Genomic DNA, 15,110 nt, shown 5'->3' on the forward strand with positions numbered 1-15,110 from the left:
GGAGTTATAGGTTCTTGATTTTCTCCTTAAAATAGTCTTCTTTATTATCCACGAATTCTGCCAAACGAAAATCACTGAAATTGGTAAGCAGGAGTGTTATCGGAAATCTCATAGAGGTACCTACCTTTTTTGCGATGCCTTGAGACACTTTTACCAAGATCAAGACAAACGAGTTTTTCGATTGGATCAAACTATTCAATAATTTCCAAGGAATTCAAATACCCATGATTTCCATAGATTTTTTCAATTGTAGCCTTCGAAAAATGAAGAAAAATTCTATAAAGATAAAGTATATTTAGTTATTTTGATTACAAATCATTGAAAAGAACAAAACAACATATGGAAACTGATTTCATATTCCATTTTCCTTTTAGAAATAGGCCTCTGCTGATAACATTCCATTTCCAAGTGCAACAACGCAACAATACAATAAAAACAACTAATAAATTTCACTCAGAATATTCTTTTCGCCTTCATTTTGTCCACGTTGCGATGAACATTGCACTGAAATTTATTCAGACAATACTACATAATGAAAATGCTGACAATTATCGGAGAAATCTGTTACAATTAACAGCTATAAACATTTAAAGAAATATAATAGATTGTCCATTTCAAAAAAGTTCAATAACGGGTATTAACGAACTGAACAACAACATTAAACATTAGATTTTGATCTGGTCTTTGATTTCAATATCAATTTTAAGTTCACACTTTTCGATGAGTAAAATCTTGAATGCAAGAAATGTAGTCTATATATTTGATCCAAGTATGCACCCTTTTGGATAACTCAAGCCAATTTGTGAATTGAATCAATTCCTTCAGTTTCTGTAAAAGGAACCATATGAAAAACAATTCCTGCATTTTAGGAGGGTCCGAACTAGACTCGGATGGATGTGAGGGACGTTCAACTTGGAAAAACGATAAAACGTAAACAAATTTCAATCCATTTTCTATCAGCGATATTCTGAATATTTGGTGGGACCTCCACACATCGCTCACACATCCGAATGAACACTGAAACCAATCAATATACAGTAAGCTCCGGAAAGTATTCAGGATTACAAAAATATCGGTTAAAAATCGTTCGACTCTTCTTAAAACATCTTCTGATGGAACTAAAAAACAGTCAGATATGATATCCAATCTGCCATTTTTGATTAACTTCAATTTAACTATATATTACATCCACTTCAATTCACGAAATCATCAAACCGAGATCTCCTGTATCTGGACCCGTTTTTTCATAGTTCCAGGCGTGGTGGGGGCACCGTGTGGTCTTAAAATACCAGTCTGATTGCACACCGAAACAGTCTTAGGCTGCGAAGGTTTATCCTCGTCTGGATCGTTTGTTTGCGAGGCCACGCAAGTATTGGACACAGTGGTGATGTCCGGAGGTTGACAGGAAGTGGACTGCGTGGATATGACCACTTCCGGTGGACGTTTGATGGGGGATGAATTGAACTGTTGGAGGGGGAGTTCTGTCATCTGCACGTCGGCGAAGATCTTCTTCTCGCACGCGTAGTCGTCGATGTAGTTGTGTAGGGATTTGCAGCTGTTGCCTCTGGGTAGGTATGGGCTTTTGCCACAGTCGTAGGAAGACATATGGCGGGTCTCGTAGCTCTTGCTGTACATCTCCGCCGATGAACTGCAGCTTCCTGGAAATTTCGAGAGACAAATTGAATTCAAGAAGGCGATGTTTCCATGAAGATCGAGAATCATAGTACCTAGTCATCAGATAGCTACAGAATGATGCACCACTCGACAATTGCTGAAGATCACGTATAGAATTCTTTATTTATTCGTGGCTTTCGATGAGTTACGAGGATGTATTGATGTCAAGTTAGCCTAAACCAGTTCCATGCATGAAAATATATTGCGTTACCATAGCAACGAACAATAACTCATTAGAAGTGTCAGTGTGAAGTTTGAGGTCAAAAAAGTAAACCAGAGTTTCGCAATAAGAAAGATGTCCACCTCGAGTATCGAGCCATCATCAAGTACCTATGTTTAAAAGGGTTAAGAGCTAAGCAGATTTACGAATATATGCTCAATACCCTTAGTGATCAATGTCCTTCGTATGCGACCGTGAATAATTGAACTGCAAGCTTCAAAAGAGGTAAATTTTCCCTTTAAGATGATGACCGATCGGGAAGACCAGTTTTTGTGTCAGTCCACGAAAATATCGATGCAGTTCATGACATGATTTTATCAGACAATCGGATATCTGAAGCACTGAATATTTCATACGAACGCGTTCATCATATAGTTCACGTCAATTTGGACATGAGAAGAATTGCTGAAAAATGGATCCCCAAATGTTTTAATGTTGACCAAAAGCGTGCAAGGGTAGAAGCATCGCGTTCGATCTGTGCTCGATTTGAAAACGATGTAGATTTCTTGAACCGAATTGTTACTATGGATTAGACTTGGGTACATTTTTACGATCCAGAAACAAAGCAACAATCGATAGAATGGCGACACTCTGGTTCTCCAAGACCTAAGAAGTTTCTTGTCCAAAAATCTGCTGGAAAAGTTCTTGCATCAGTTTTTTGGGATTGCCATGGAGTAATCATGATTGTTTTTTTGGATAAGGGTAGAACAATAACTGGAGATTACTATTCGACATTACTGACCACTCTACAGGAAAAAATTAAAGAGAAAAGACGCGGAAAGCTATCCAAAGGTGTTTTGTTATTGCAGGACAACGCCCCCGCACACAAATTTCATGTTGTCATGATTTGAATTACTAGAACACCCCCCTAATTTACCAGATTTGGCTCCATCCGACTATCATCTCTTCCCCCAACTGAAAAAACGTTTAAATGGTCGTAAATTTTCTTCCAGGTAATAAAAGCTGTGGAGGTCTGGTTTGCAAAGCAAGAAGAAACATTTTTTTTTTGAAAGGTCTACCCCCGGTTTCATAAAGCTCGATCGGGGAATCAACGCTTGATTGACAGATAAACGTCAATTTGTTTTCAATCAATAATTCAGCCATAAGAATTCGGAATTCAATTCTCGAATCAAATTATGATCTATATACATCTATTCAATGATTCTAAATTGCTTCTTGTTCAATATATATAGGAATGAAAAAGTTTTAGTGAGTTCGTTTTTGAAATCCAGTGACTGTCAAATCGTTGATCGGGCAGTAAGAGTTTTATGAAACCCGCTGGTAGAGACGTTGCAGGTCCGCTGTAATACATAACTGTATCCATTGAAGATGAGAATATGTTGAGTAATAAAATATTTTGAAATTGAAGTTTTGTTTGGTTCTAGAGTAGGCTAAGAATTTTTCAATATATCCTCGTATCTTGACATCCTCTTTTAGAAAAACTGGGATATTGAAGTTGTTTTCATCAATTATTTTTTATTTCATCAAGATTTTTCCTCTGAAATTGATTTATTGTAGTGGGCTATAGATGGTGGCATTAAAAGTATGTGATATTTGTTGCTGAAGCTGTTTTTTCTCGTGACTCCACTGAAACAAAGCGAATGACTCACCCGCTTCCGCCTGTTCTTCCTTTTTCTTCTGTTCCTTCTTCCCCCTGTCCCTCTGATGATAAATACCAGCGAAAATGAGAATGTTCAACAACAGCAAAAAACATCCCACGGCAATGGTCACTGTCAGGGCCGTAGTGTACGACTGGTATTGATTCGATGCCAGCTTTCGTAGAAGGTTGTTGTGGTTGTTCTTCGAGATGCTGGGTACGGCAAGGGTCACGTTTGGGGGACACTCTGTGGTCGTGGCCTGAACGGCTGTGTCCGATTTTGGAGGGGCAGGTGTGGAGGACGTGGGGTTGGACGTTGTGGTGCGGCTGGTCAGAGCTGTGTCGGGGACGCCGTGTATGAACGATGGTTTCTGGTTGGTCTGGGCTCGGACGGAACCTGAGTATAGAAGAAATTTCGATATTTTGATATTGAATTTCAATGAGGGTCACTATATGAGGTCTAGGCAGAATAAATTATTCTGCTGGTGTGATCATTCATTTCTATACTTCCGAAATTGAGTTACTTGTGAAGAATTTTCCAAGAATCGTATATTTTTGGTGAAAAAGCCGAATTACCAAACATATTCAGTGTTTCTGTTGGTTTTTCATGCTCATAATGCAAATGGGAGAATTCTATTCAAAATGATATTTTTCCTGGGTTCAACTAGCGTTTGGAAATGTGCTCATTACTTCTTCCAACTGTTTGCACAACTTTTCCCGCATTGGAAGTAGGTACCGCTTTTCCAGCTCGTCAGGAAAATAACCATTGAAACGATACATACTGTGAACCGGTGCATTCACCAATTTGCAACAGTGATTTAGAATTGTTGGGTTTGACTGAAACACTATGCGGCTATAGTATATTTATTTCGCCCTGACTGAAATGATAAAAAAGGAAGAGAATCCATTCTGTGATCGTGGATTCGTTCGCGTTTCGTAAATGTCAAAATTCTCGAGCTTTTTAGTCGTTTCCTATTTGTCTGCAGGGTCGAGAGTGACATCATGGCATGGTTGGATTATTAGAGTTTCGTTTGGTTTCTTTGCTGCTGGCAGAATGGTTTGGTAAAACGGAGCAATTTCCCTATTCCCAACTGTCTATATCAACTCATCGGTCATCTTCTCTCCTCCCCTCTGCTTGGTGCTCAGGAAATATATTTTTTTTTAATCGTCTCTTTATGAAATATTAGTTTTTTTTTCGTAGGATGTTTATTTTCCGAGAAGAAAACATGAAGAACATTAGTATACAAAGTGATGTAATACTACATTGTTCTTCATTTCTTTTACGATGGCCTCTATCAGACTTTTATGGAAAACTAATCGATAATGAGCTTTGCACCCAAAATATTTTCAGACCTCTGAAATAACCGGAAACAGCCTACTTATTTCAAATGATATACTTAGTATGTCGTTGGATAAAATTTCATAATTCTTTCAATTTTGCCGAAAATGGTTCATGGATTATCAACAATCCCAACGAACAATTCATTAGGGAAAATTCATGGAGATATAGCTATGTTTTTTTAGTACAACTCATGGAAAGTCAAAACTATTCATCGATTTTCATCGAATTTCAGTTTCCTTCTATGGTTTCCGGTAGTTCCAGTAGTTATAGGGTTTAGTTAGGTAGAATCTACTGGAATAATGGAAAATATAGTAAGAAAATCTTGAGTTTTCATGAGTTCAATTTGTGTAACTAGATGATCTTCTCACAAACGCCCTGTATAATTCGGTCCGATCAGCATACAGTGTTATAATACTACACAATAGATAGATAAATTATAAATCGTTAAAATTTTCCTGAACAAAACTTTTCCACAAGAAGTATAAAAATTTGATCTCCTATTTTTACCATTTATTCCATAAGAATCCCACTAACTATAAGATTGTTCAGTTTTCACCAAAAGTATGGCATATGTTGCAATTTGCATCAAATCAACTATCTAAAGATTCAAAGATATACTGTGTGTGCTGTTTGAAATGAAACTGTAGTGGCCAGTTTCCGGTATCAGTTGCAAAGGTCTCAAAAACATGAAATAGAAAAACATTCAGCACAAATTTGTGATTAATTTTCCACAAAGGCTTAGTAAGCCACCCTGTATTTTTCGGGAACTGCACAACGCAATTTTGGAGAGTACGCGATTTGCTCCGCGCGTTGAAGCCATCATAGTTTGCCCACTTATCGGGTAATCCCTTCTATCTAGCTAATCACCGAAATCATCTCCAATCCCGCCCTAATTCTTCCTGACAATATGTCACCATCCAGAAGAACCCTGCGCGCAACAAATCGCTCCCATCCTCCGTTGCGAGATAGGCGCCATTTCTGAATTTCCCGATACATTTGAATCAGGACCATACATTTCCATAAAACACACTGTCGCACCTGAATGGATTTATTTCTGTTGGCATTGAGTTACACGGCTTGTCTCATATTTCAGTTTTCGATATTAATCACGCGAAAAATGGATAAAACCCGACGTGTATACGCGGTCTTACCGTCATAATATTGATCTCCTTCCTCCTGAAAATGATGATGTCTCATTGAGATGTCATCTACAGGCTCGCCGGGACGGTGCAGCTGCGGTATTAGGTTCAGCCACAGCGACATTTTGTGCCCTCTGTAATGATTTCTCATTTCCGCTCGATTTCCTAAAATTCACATACAGTGGTTATTGATAAGGATGTATCCAGTGGTGCGGAATGGTTAGAGATGGGCTGGGGTTAATCTATTGGAGTTTAGAGGGATCAGTTTGTACAGTAATCGTCGATCGAATTACAGAATCGCCAATGGTGAAGGTGAACATTTTTGTGAGTTATTTTCCCTCTCACTTGGGATGGTAATAATTGAATTCTTCGTTCTACCAAAGTTCATGTATTGTTTCAAGACAGGACGAGTACAAGTACAAGACAAACTCTACTGTCCAATGAGTTGATATTAATACTATCTACTGGTGGATGAAGAATGAAATGGTGATGAAGAAGATATATAGAACTGAAATAAGGAGAAGATGTGTACAAAGTTAAACATGAAATGTTTACTGCATTCACATTTATTTTAGCAGTCGGTTGGCCATGAAATAATTTTCTCAAGTTTTTGTAACTAGAACGGAGTTAGGTTGGCACTTATGAAATATAGTTATTGTCATAACGCCGTTGCCACAACTAATATCAATTTCTATTACGACAATGCCGAAAGTGATTGAAAAAAGAGACAGGGTTTCAGGAAGTGCTATTTAGAATTCAGGTCCGCTCATTCAAATAGTTATACCCTGATATTCTAAAATCCACAGTACGTCAGACGGTAGCGAACATATTCAATGTAAGTGAATTTATATAATGTTTCAGCTTAATCCAGAGGACTTATATTTCAGCTGAATATTTCCACAATCAGAAAGATTGTGAATGAAGAGGATGACAAAGAATTTCCTTCTATTGGGAGACCAAAAAGAGTGGTGGCATTTGAGAATTTTATGTTTGAGTGAATTAATGCGAAAAGTTTACTACAGGATTTTCGATGAATGTCATCGTAGAATAAGTTCGCGAAAATTGATTTTTCTATTTTTCATTTGACTTGTCCTATACATTATGAATGTCTTAAGGTACCAATAAATACCTAATCATTATTATTATATCAATGTATTAAGATGAACAGCCACAAATACGCGCCAGTTGTCCTGTTAATTTTTTTATTCATGTGAAATTTTTGTTCAAAGGTTCATCTTGACTTGAAACTTCCTTCAATTCCTTTTAGTTACATTGATGCAAGATGATTTTTGTTGAAGAATTTAACATTCTTGTAATTATCTGTCAATTCGTTCGAAAGATACCCATTCCCAACCACTGCATCATATGCATTTCATCTTCGGGTAGATATTTTTGAAATCTACAAGTGATGTATTTAAAGTTTAGCCAAAGAAGATAACGAACATTAACTCTCCTCAAGCTAGCGCATACTATAATATTATACTTATCTCTTATATTTTCCATGCAAATAACTGGATTTGGCATGCCTTCAATCTGTTTGTATAAACTTCAATTATGTTCACATATTTTCCGAAGAGATTCGACATTGTGATTAAATACGTAATAAGAGAGTGTTTTACGTAGAACGGGCAACATAGCGTTGATTTAAAACCCAAAAATGTTTTGACAAGCTTCATAACCCCACGTTTTCGTACTATACAGAGCGAAATGTGTCAAATTTCCATGGCCAACCGAGTGCTAAAATAAAAGTGAATGGAGTATAGAAGAGATGAGGAGAATATGCATATGTTCCTGTTCCATTTCAAAACCATCCCTGAACAGAGATAAAAAAGGTGCTTTCGGGATGGAAGAGACACACAATTTTTCTCAATAAACAACTTCAACGCTGTCGGAATGGAAACTTCGCGAAGAATTGGTTAAACATGAGACTACGTCCCAAAGATTTATACCCTAATCCGAAAATTGCGAGAAAAATCTGAGCGCTGATTAATGTCGGACATTCGGCAAGGATCAAAAAAATTGTTCGCCATTGTTTCAAATGAATGAAATCCAATTACGCTGCACTCTTCCAGATGCCCGTGGAAGGGAGATAACGCGAGCCAGGAGAGGCTGCAAGGAAACAAATCCCGACATCAATTCTCATCGCCGCGCGGACGAAATATCAAGTTTTTCGTCTCCTCCATCCGGCAGGATTCAACGTTCTGATTATGATATAAGCAGCATGAACATTTCTCATCAGCAGATAAAATGAAACCATTTAGAGTGGCCGTAGCAGTACGCAAATTTCTGGAGATTGCAATTGGTGCCCTGGCCAGGATACGACATCTGAGGGTTGAGTTTTAATTGAATTTTCATCCCACTGAACTGTAGGCAGTTATTAATCATCATCATGGGCAAGGAGGATATTAAAAATACGGCTTCCAACCCTCCCGATGAATCCCAAAAAACTCATTCCGCGGCCGTAACTCCGGCTTTTTAATCACGGAAAAATTTCATAATTGGACACACGCATCGAATATCGTTACATTTGGGGCCATTTGGAAATTCTTCAGCGATTGATTGTCGGATATTGTTGCTGATTCTGGCTCGCGCATCGAAGAGACTGTTTGAAAATAGATACCCACATTTACGAGCTATTCCAATGGATGGGATTTTTGACCACTTAATTTCATTGTGATTTGGAGTACTCACTCTAGCCTTTTTCAATATTCAATATCAAAAGGTATGACAATGACAAGAGTAGTAGGGAACAATTCTTTATACAGGGTGGGTCTTCTAACAAATATTTTAACAGTAGATTCTTGAGGTAAAAAGAAACACTTTTTTCCTTTACCATTTTTTCCGAATCGGCTCGGTTTGAAAGATACAGGCTGTTGAAAAACCATAAAAAATGTTATTTTCAGTTCTATCTCACAAACGGTTTTGGCGAATGAAATGAATTTCTGAATATAGTTTTTCCTTTATTGGATCAATCTTTTATGAAGACAAGATATCACCTACAATTTCCAGTTTTCTCAATACGATCCTTACGTACCATAAAAATACCAAAAATTCGAAGAACCTATCTCTTGAAACTAAGTTGGACGCTATCTGATGAATATTTGAACATTTTTTAAAATAAAAGTATTCTTCATATTTTCTCGTATAATGCACTGTTTTCGAGTAATTTCATGTTCAAAAATTGAAAAGTATCTGTGAAATTCGAAAAAATTGTGTACTTTGACCGAATACAACTCTGAAGATCCACAGATGTGAAGTGTCATAGATTTAGCTAGTTATTCTGAAGGTAATTTTTATATTCCATTATGAAAACTTAAAGTGGCTATATTCATTCATTCATTGCTGTATCCTGTTACCGGGAATAAATCTACAAAAAGAAGAATAGACTTATAGTTTCTCAGGGCTAATTGCGACTGTGTGCCCTCCTGTGACTGAAGAGACCCAACCGTGACCTACAGATCCTTCCACACTCCAGGCGTGGACAGTCACCAACCAGATCTGGCCACCGCTGTATCCTTTTTGAGTCTCCATTATAACTGTGTACCAAAGACCTACACTGTGACCTGTCTAACGCTAGTTGTTCCCAGTTATGATTGGCATTAACTGATTTTAGGGATGGATGTAGTGTATCCTTAAACAGCTTATACTGGCCTCCTGGTTTCCGGGCTCCCTCTGTCAATTCGCCATACATAGCTATTTTGGGGAGTCTTGTGTCTTGCATCCTCAGAATGTGGCCACTCCATCTGAGTCGGGCCCTCGTTACTTGAGTCTCAATTGTTGTACAACTCGCGCGTTGCAAGACTCCTGCATTCGAAACTTTGTGGAACCATCTGATGTGCATTATCTGTCTTAGATGACGTTGTTGCGTTTGTTCAAGCTGTTTAATATGTCGCCTGTAGGGCGTCCAGCTTTCGCTTCCGTAAAGAAGCGTTGGGAGGACGACTGCTTTGTAAACAGCTGTCTTGGACTTCAGATTGAGGTCGTGGTTTTGAAACACTCTGACCTTTAGCTTCCAGAATGCCCGTGATGCCGAATTGATACGGCAAACATACTGAAAACAGCTGTCTTGGCTATAAATTTTTATCAGGGCCGAATAGGAAAAAATGGTAGTTTTTCTTTCGACCTCAAGAGTCTACTGTTGAAATATTTGTACGAATCAAAGACTCCCCTGTATATTTTAGTTCACTATTAACAATCAAGCTTCACCGAAATATAAGATGAAATTTTGTCTCTCTAGAAGAAAACTTGATTATAATCTGCGTCCAAAAACAATCGTCGAAAAGTATAGGTTATGGAATTTTGCATATTCTGTGTCTAAACGTAATTCTTTGCTTCTGCTATACCTTTTTCTAGGAAAAAGTTGAGTTATCGTTCTGTATTGTTATCAGATCATCTATATATATTATGAATCGATGATGAACAAGGTGATCCAATTTCCAGGATATCCTAAGACATAACTTAGCCGACTACTCATCGGTCGCAGACATGATTTACTTATCGTCATAAAACTGCCGCGGCATTTCCGCTATTCATATTTCCCGAAAACCGTAAATCATGCTAATTAAAAGCGATCCTGTATTAGATGACATCTCCATCGTCGTCGGCCCCGTAGATTAATGAATTTGTAAAATTATTCGCGAAGAATGTCGGCGGAAAATCATTTTTCAGGAGGGACTATTCGATGGCTCTATGGCAGAGCGCCCTGGTTGGGCGGTTATTTATGAAGGCATAAGGGCGTCTGATATGTGGGTAGAATGGGGGGGCCTGAAAATTAATTACCGTTTGAGAATTGGGTTAGTTATGCTCCCTACGTCGCGACTGGAGTCGCTGATATTTTATGTAGCCCCAGATAAGCTAAGAGGGTTTGCAGTTTCGAGTTTCCTTGATCTCGTTTGTGGGTAGATGTGGTGCCTGCTGAAAGTAGTGCTTAAAAGGGACATCGAAGTGACGAGAGAGATGCATACACCAGTTTTGAAGCTAAAAGTGCCGTATTATGAAGGGAGTAAAGGCTGATTCCTTGTCACAATTTTATTTTTGCAATTATTAATTTACACCCAGTATATAATACTCATTTTGAAGGTGATAAAAAATGAACAGAACATGCGAAATGAAATATCAAAACCTCAGTATTCCACAAAAATCGAGAACCCCAAAAACCACGTTCAAAATCATCTCAACCACGTCGATTCTACCCTATATATACAGTGTGGTCCAGATCGTAACCAAGAAATTTTAACCACGTATTCTTCATCAAAAATAAGTCCTAGTGTGTCATATAAACGTATGTCGAGAAATGTTTCCTCTCCGAGATACGGGTGTCAAAATTATAGGAAAAAAAATGTTTTTTTTCCTATAGCAGCGGTACGGAATATTTTCAGATAAAAATGATACGCTACTGATTTTTCCGACAATAAAAATTACTATTTGAATCCTTATTTAATTTGGAGCAAATTCGGTCTCCTGACTTTTTGCTATACGAGGCACCGTTTCCGGTTAAAAAATAAAACACATTCTCATGCATGAAGAAATCGTTCACAAAAATAGTCTTATTATTATTATGTACCTACCATATCAAATTTTGGCAATTTCTTCAAGCATGAGAATGTGTTTTATTTTTTTAACCGGAAACGGTGCCTCGTACACCAAAAAGTCAAGAGACCGAATTTGCTCCAAATTAAATAAGGATTTGAATAGTAATTTTCATTGTCGGAAAAACCACTGGCGTATCATTTTTTATCTGAAAATATTCAGTCTCGCTGCAGTACACTGGTAAAATAAATAAGGAATGATATTATGCAAAAAGTGTTCCTTGACACTCAAAACCTATGTCTCAAATTTCATGAAAATATTTCAAGCATTGTGAAAGTTATTAATAAAAAACATTTTTTTTCCTATAATTTTAACACCCCGTATCTCGGAGAGGAAACATTTCTCGACATACGTTTATATGACAAACTAGGACTTATTTTTGATGAAGAATACGTGGTTAAAATTTCTTGGTTACGATTTGGACCACCCTGTATACCTAACTTCGATTGGCTTCAAAACAAAATGATCGCGCAAACCTCCATCCATGTTCCGAATGTTCCGGCAACTTTTCACACGCGTAACTGAACACGCCAGAATATTCTTTCGGGCGCATATCAGAACCAACCAACTGATTGGAAGCTAATTATTTCCTTTCGTTTAAACAACACCGCCTATTCAATAGCAAGGGTGGAAAGTTTAGGGAGAATAATCATCCGGTCCGGAATTATTGCAAACGAAGGCAACAAGTGTGATATGGAATGTGGAAAATGAATTGGGGCTGAAAGAATGACCAGAGGAATGGTTCAACGGGAACTACAACGAAATATGACACAAAATCGATTAATATTCAGTCTAGAATCCACTGAACTGATTGAAAAATGTGCACATTTGAACTTTCACAGCTTCTGTAGCTATAGCAATGCTATAGACAGGCATCAATATGGTCAATACAAGGATGGTATCAGAGTACCTGAGTTAACGCGCGACAAGCTAGGCAAGCCACTGAGGTTCCCTTGGTATGGGAAAATCAGAAGAAGACAGAAACCCCAACAATAGCTAGGAAACATTTAGGGCCTCCTCAAACCTGAAGAATTCACCTGACACCTGACAACGATTAGATGACTCCCTGACTTCCTCAGAGACTTATACAAGGACTATTTTGAAACTCAAATATGTCCATCCCCAGACAGAGCTGTATACTGTTCTTGTCTGTAGCCTAGATGATATTAATCGAAATAAATTCAGATAAATAACATCTATTGATATAAAAATCAACGTAGATGAGGATATAAATCAAAGAAGCTAACCAACATCACTCAAAGTATCAACAGAAAGCCTATTACGTCGAGATGCTGACAATGGTTCCGTTCTTATTCGACCTCCTCAGAGCAACGAAAGGAATTGGTCCCTTTATTCGTTGCCAGTGGTAGCCACGGTGTATGAATATACCTCAGCGCCACCTGGCAAGAATCTAGGACCAACTCAATGCACTGTGTTAACTCTCCGAGTGAAGATCGCAGCGTGTACACTTCTAATGTCATGAACTTTATCGATAGTTGTTCTTTTAATCTTTATTGCTCGGTGTAATCAAAATGTCAGTCGTCGTTTATGACTTGAAACCGAAAGATTCATTCGGACATTCCAAGTAGTGAGAAATAGAGGTAGAGACAAAGGGTTTTTCCTCACCTAGCTCCAGATAGAGTTGATTGATGGTGTCGTAGGTGTCCCAGTAGTATGGCGCACCGCCCTCCTCGACGTCTTTGGCTTTTTGTTGTGCATTCTTGGCTTCCGAAGCAGATGCATTTGGAACAGCGCCATTCGGGTCTCTGCGGAATATAATACGTGTAATAAAAGTTTAATGTATAACCCTGGTTTTCTCGAATAACCGATTGCGGACTGGAAACTTTGTTTCCGCTTTTCGATCTTGCGGATCAAGGTCCGATGGTTTGGTAACCTTGATCGTTTCGCGAAATCGTAAATTATCGTGTACGAGACTGGATGAACTGGGAAGTTGACCAAATCCGCTGGAAATTTTATGACGGCTCCGGAGACAGATTTATTTTATTCCGATATTTTGACGAGTCTGATCCGAGTTGGGAGGAATCCCATATGAATTGGATCATTTCATAACTAGGTTAGGTACATACGATCGATAAGTAGTTTTGAACAAAAATGAGGCGTACCTTTTGAATATCCCTTAAATTTGAGGAAATGAACTCCTTTCCCCCCATAGCTCTATAAAAAACAACTGTAATCTTCTTTAACTGACCTCATCTTATTGGGAATTTTTCGGAGGTCAACTTTCGAGTCTCGTATCTTCCAGGAAAATTTTCGTAGATCTAAATGTGATACATATTTTGAAAGAGCAACTGTTCTAGTAATAAATCTGAGATTTTCATCCATCTCGGCACAACCGTTCGGTCTTGACAAATTTTTAACTGGCCCCATCTTTTTGGGAATATTTCGAAGGTCAACTTTCGAGTTCGGTATCTCCCAAACAAATCGTCCTGTATCAGAATGTGATACATATCCTGCAACAGCAACTCTTCCACTAATTAATCTCGAAATTTCATGGAGTTCAATGTAATCGTTCAGTCTAGACGATTTTTTAACTGATTGACAACTTTTGGGGAAATTTTCGGAGGTCAACTTTCAATACGCGGATCTCCTAGAACAGTCATGGTAGATCTAAATGTGAAACATATTCTGAAAGAGCAACTTCTTCTAGAAGTAAATAATCTAAAGGTTCTCAAAGGGGTGCAATAGCCCTCATTCGGCAAAGACTCTTTTCCATTCAATTAAATAAAGGGATAAGTTTCACATAAAGTCCTTAATGGAGAAGGAAAACTTAGGAAGCGGTGTTTTGTTGTTAACCAGTCCGTGGGGAGTATTATGTCAAACCTCGCGATCGTTTGCGTTAAAACATTTATATGATCCCTAGGGAGTTTTTTCCTTCCTTCATTGCATTTTCGATAGGCTCTTTCGCAATTCGTATTGGTAAAATCTACGTGAGGACTTGATTTCAAAATTCGATGACGTATGTAACAAATTTTTGAAGATAACGTACCACACGAAAGCAGTAAGGAAAATTTTTAAATGAAGGTAGTCAAAATCAAGTCATGGGGCTGAATAAAACCTCCTTATTCTCTCAATAAGAGGTTTCCACGAGGGAAGCAACGCATATATATAAAAAAATTCCTTAGGCACGTGGAACATCGTAGGGTTTCGAAATCCAATAATATACAGGTGAAACCGGGGATGGGGGCAATAAATCATAATAAAAAACGTCGACAGGATATAGGGGCACCGAGAGAAATGATAATTCAGTCGCATAACACAGAAATTTTCCGGGTAGGACAGGCCGCGAACAAAATACGGTTACGTGACCGCAAACATTTCCCGATTTAAACGGTGTCGACGTAACTGACTGGCATCGATCGGAAAAATATAATGGGGGGAAGCGCTCTCTCATCGTCCGGAATCGGAAGCGTGTGGAAGTCACTCGTAACTCAATTGGTTTCGCTTTTCAGCCTTCAATTTTCATGATGTTATCGGTAATTGGGAATGCATCAAGAAGACTCGGTGTTTTTATATTTTTTGCCGAATTTG

General features: G+C 38.2%; 1 protein-coding gene across 1 annotated transcript in view; it reads right to left on the reverse strand.

Annotated features, from left to right (window-relative positions):
* Nucleotides 1-274: 274 nt before the first annotated feature.
* The window catches only part of LOC123311076 (neuroligin-1-like), a 167,206-nt gene continuing 152,370 nt past the window's right edge, over nucleotides 275-15,110 (reverse strand). The window contains exons 10-13 of the mRNA XM_044894841.1: nucleotides 13,188-13,327; nucleotides 5,985-6,137; nucleotides 3,505-3,888; nucleotides 275-1,658 (exon numbers count right to left, since the gene is read on the reverse strand). Of these exons, the coding sequence (XP_044750776.1) occupies nucleotides 1,210-1,658; nucleotides 3,505-3,888; nucleotides 5,985-6,137; nucleotides 13,188-13,327 (1,126 nt within the window). The 3' untranslated portion in view covers nucleotides 275-1,209. The remainder of the gene's footprint in view (nucleotides 1,659-3,504; nucleotides 3,889-5,984; nucleotides 6,138-13,187; nucleotides 13,328-15,110) is intronic.

The sequence above is a fragment of the Coccinella septempunctata genome, chromosome 4 (assembly GCF_907165205.1).
Source record: "Coccinella septempunctata chromosome 4, icCocSept1.1, whole genome shotgun sequence".
NCBI lineage: Eukaryota > Metazoa > Arthropoda > Insecta > Coleoptera > Coccinellidae > Coccinella > Coccinella septempunctata.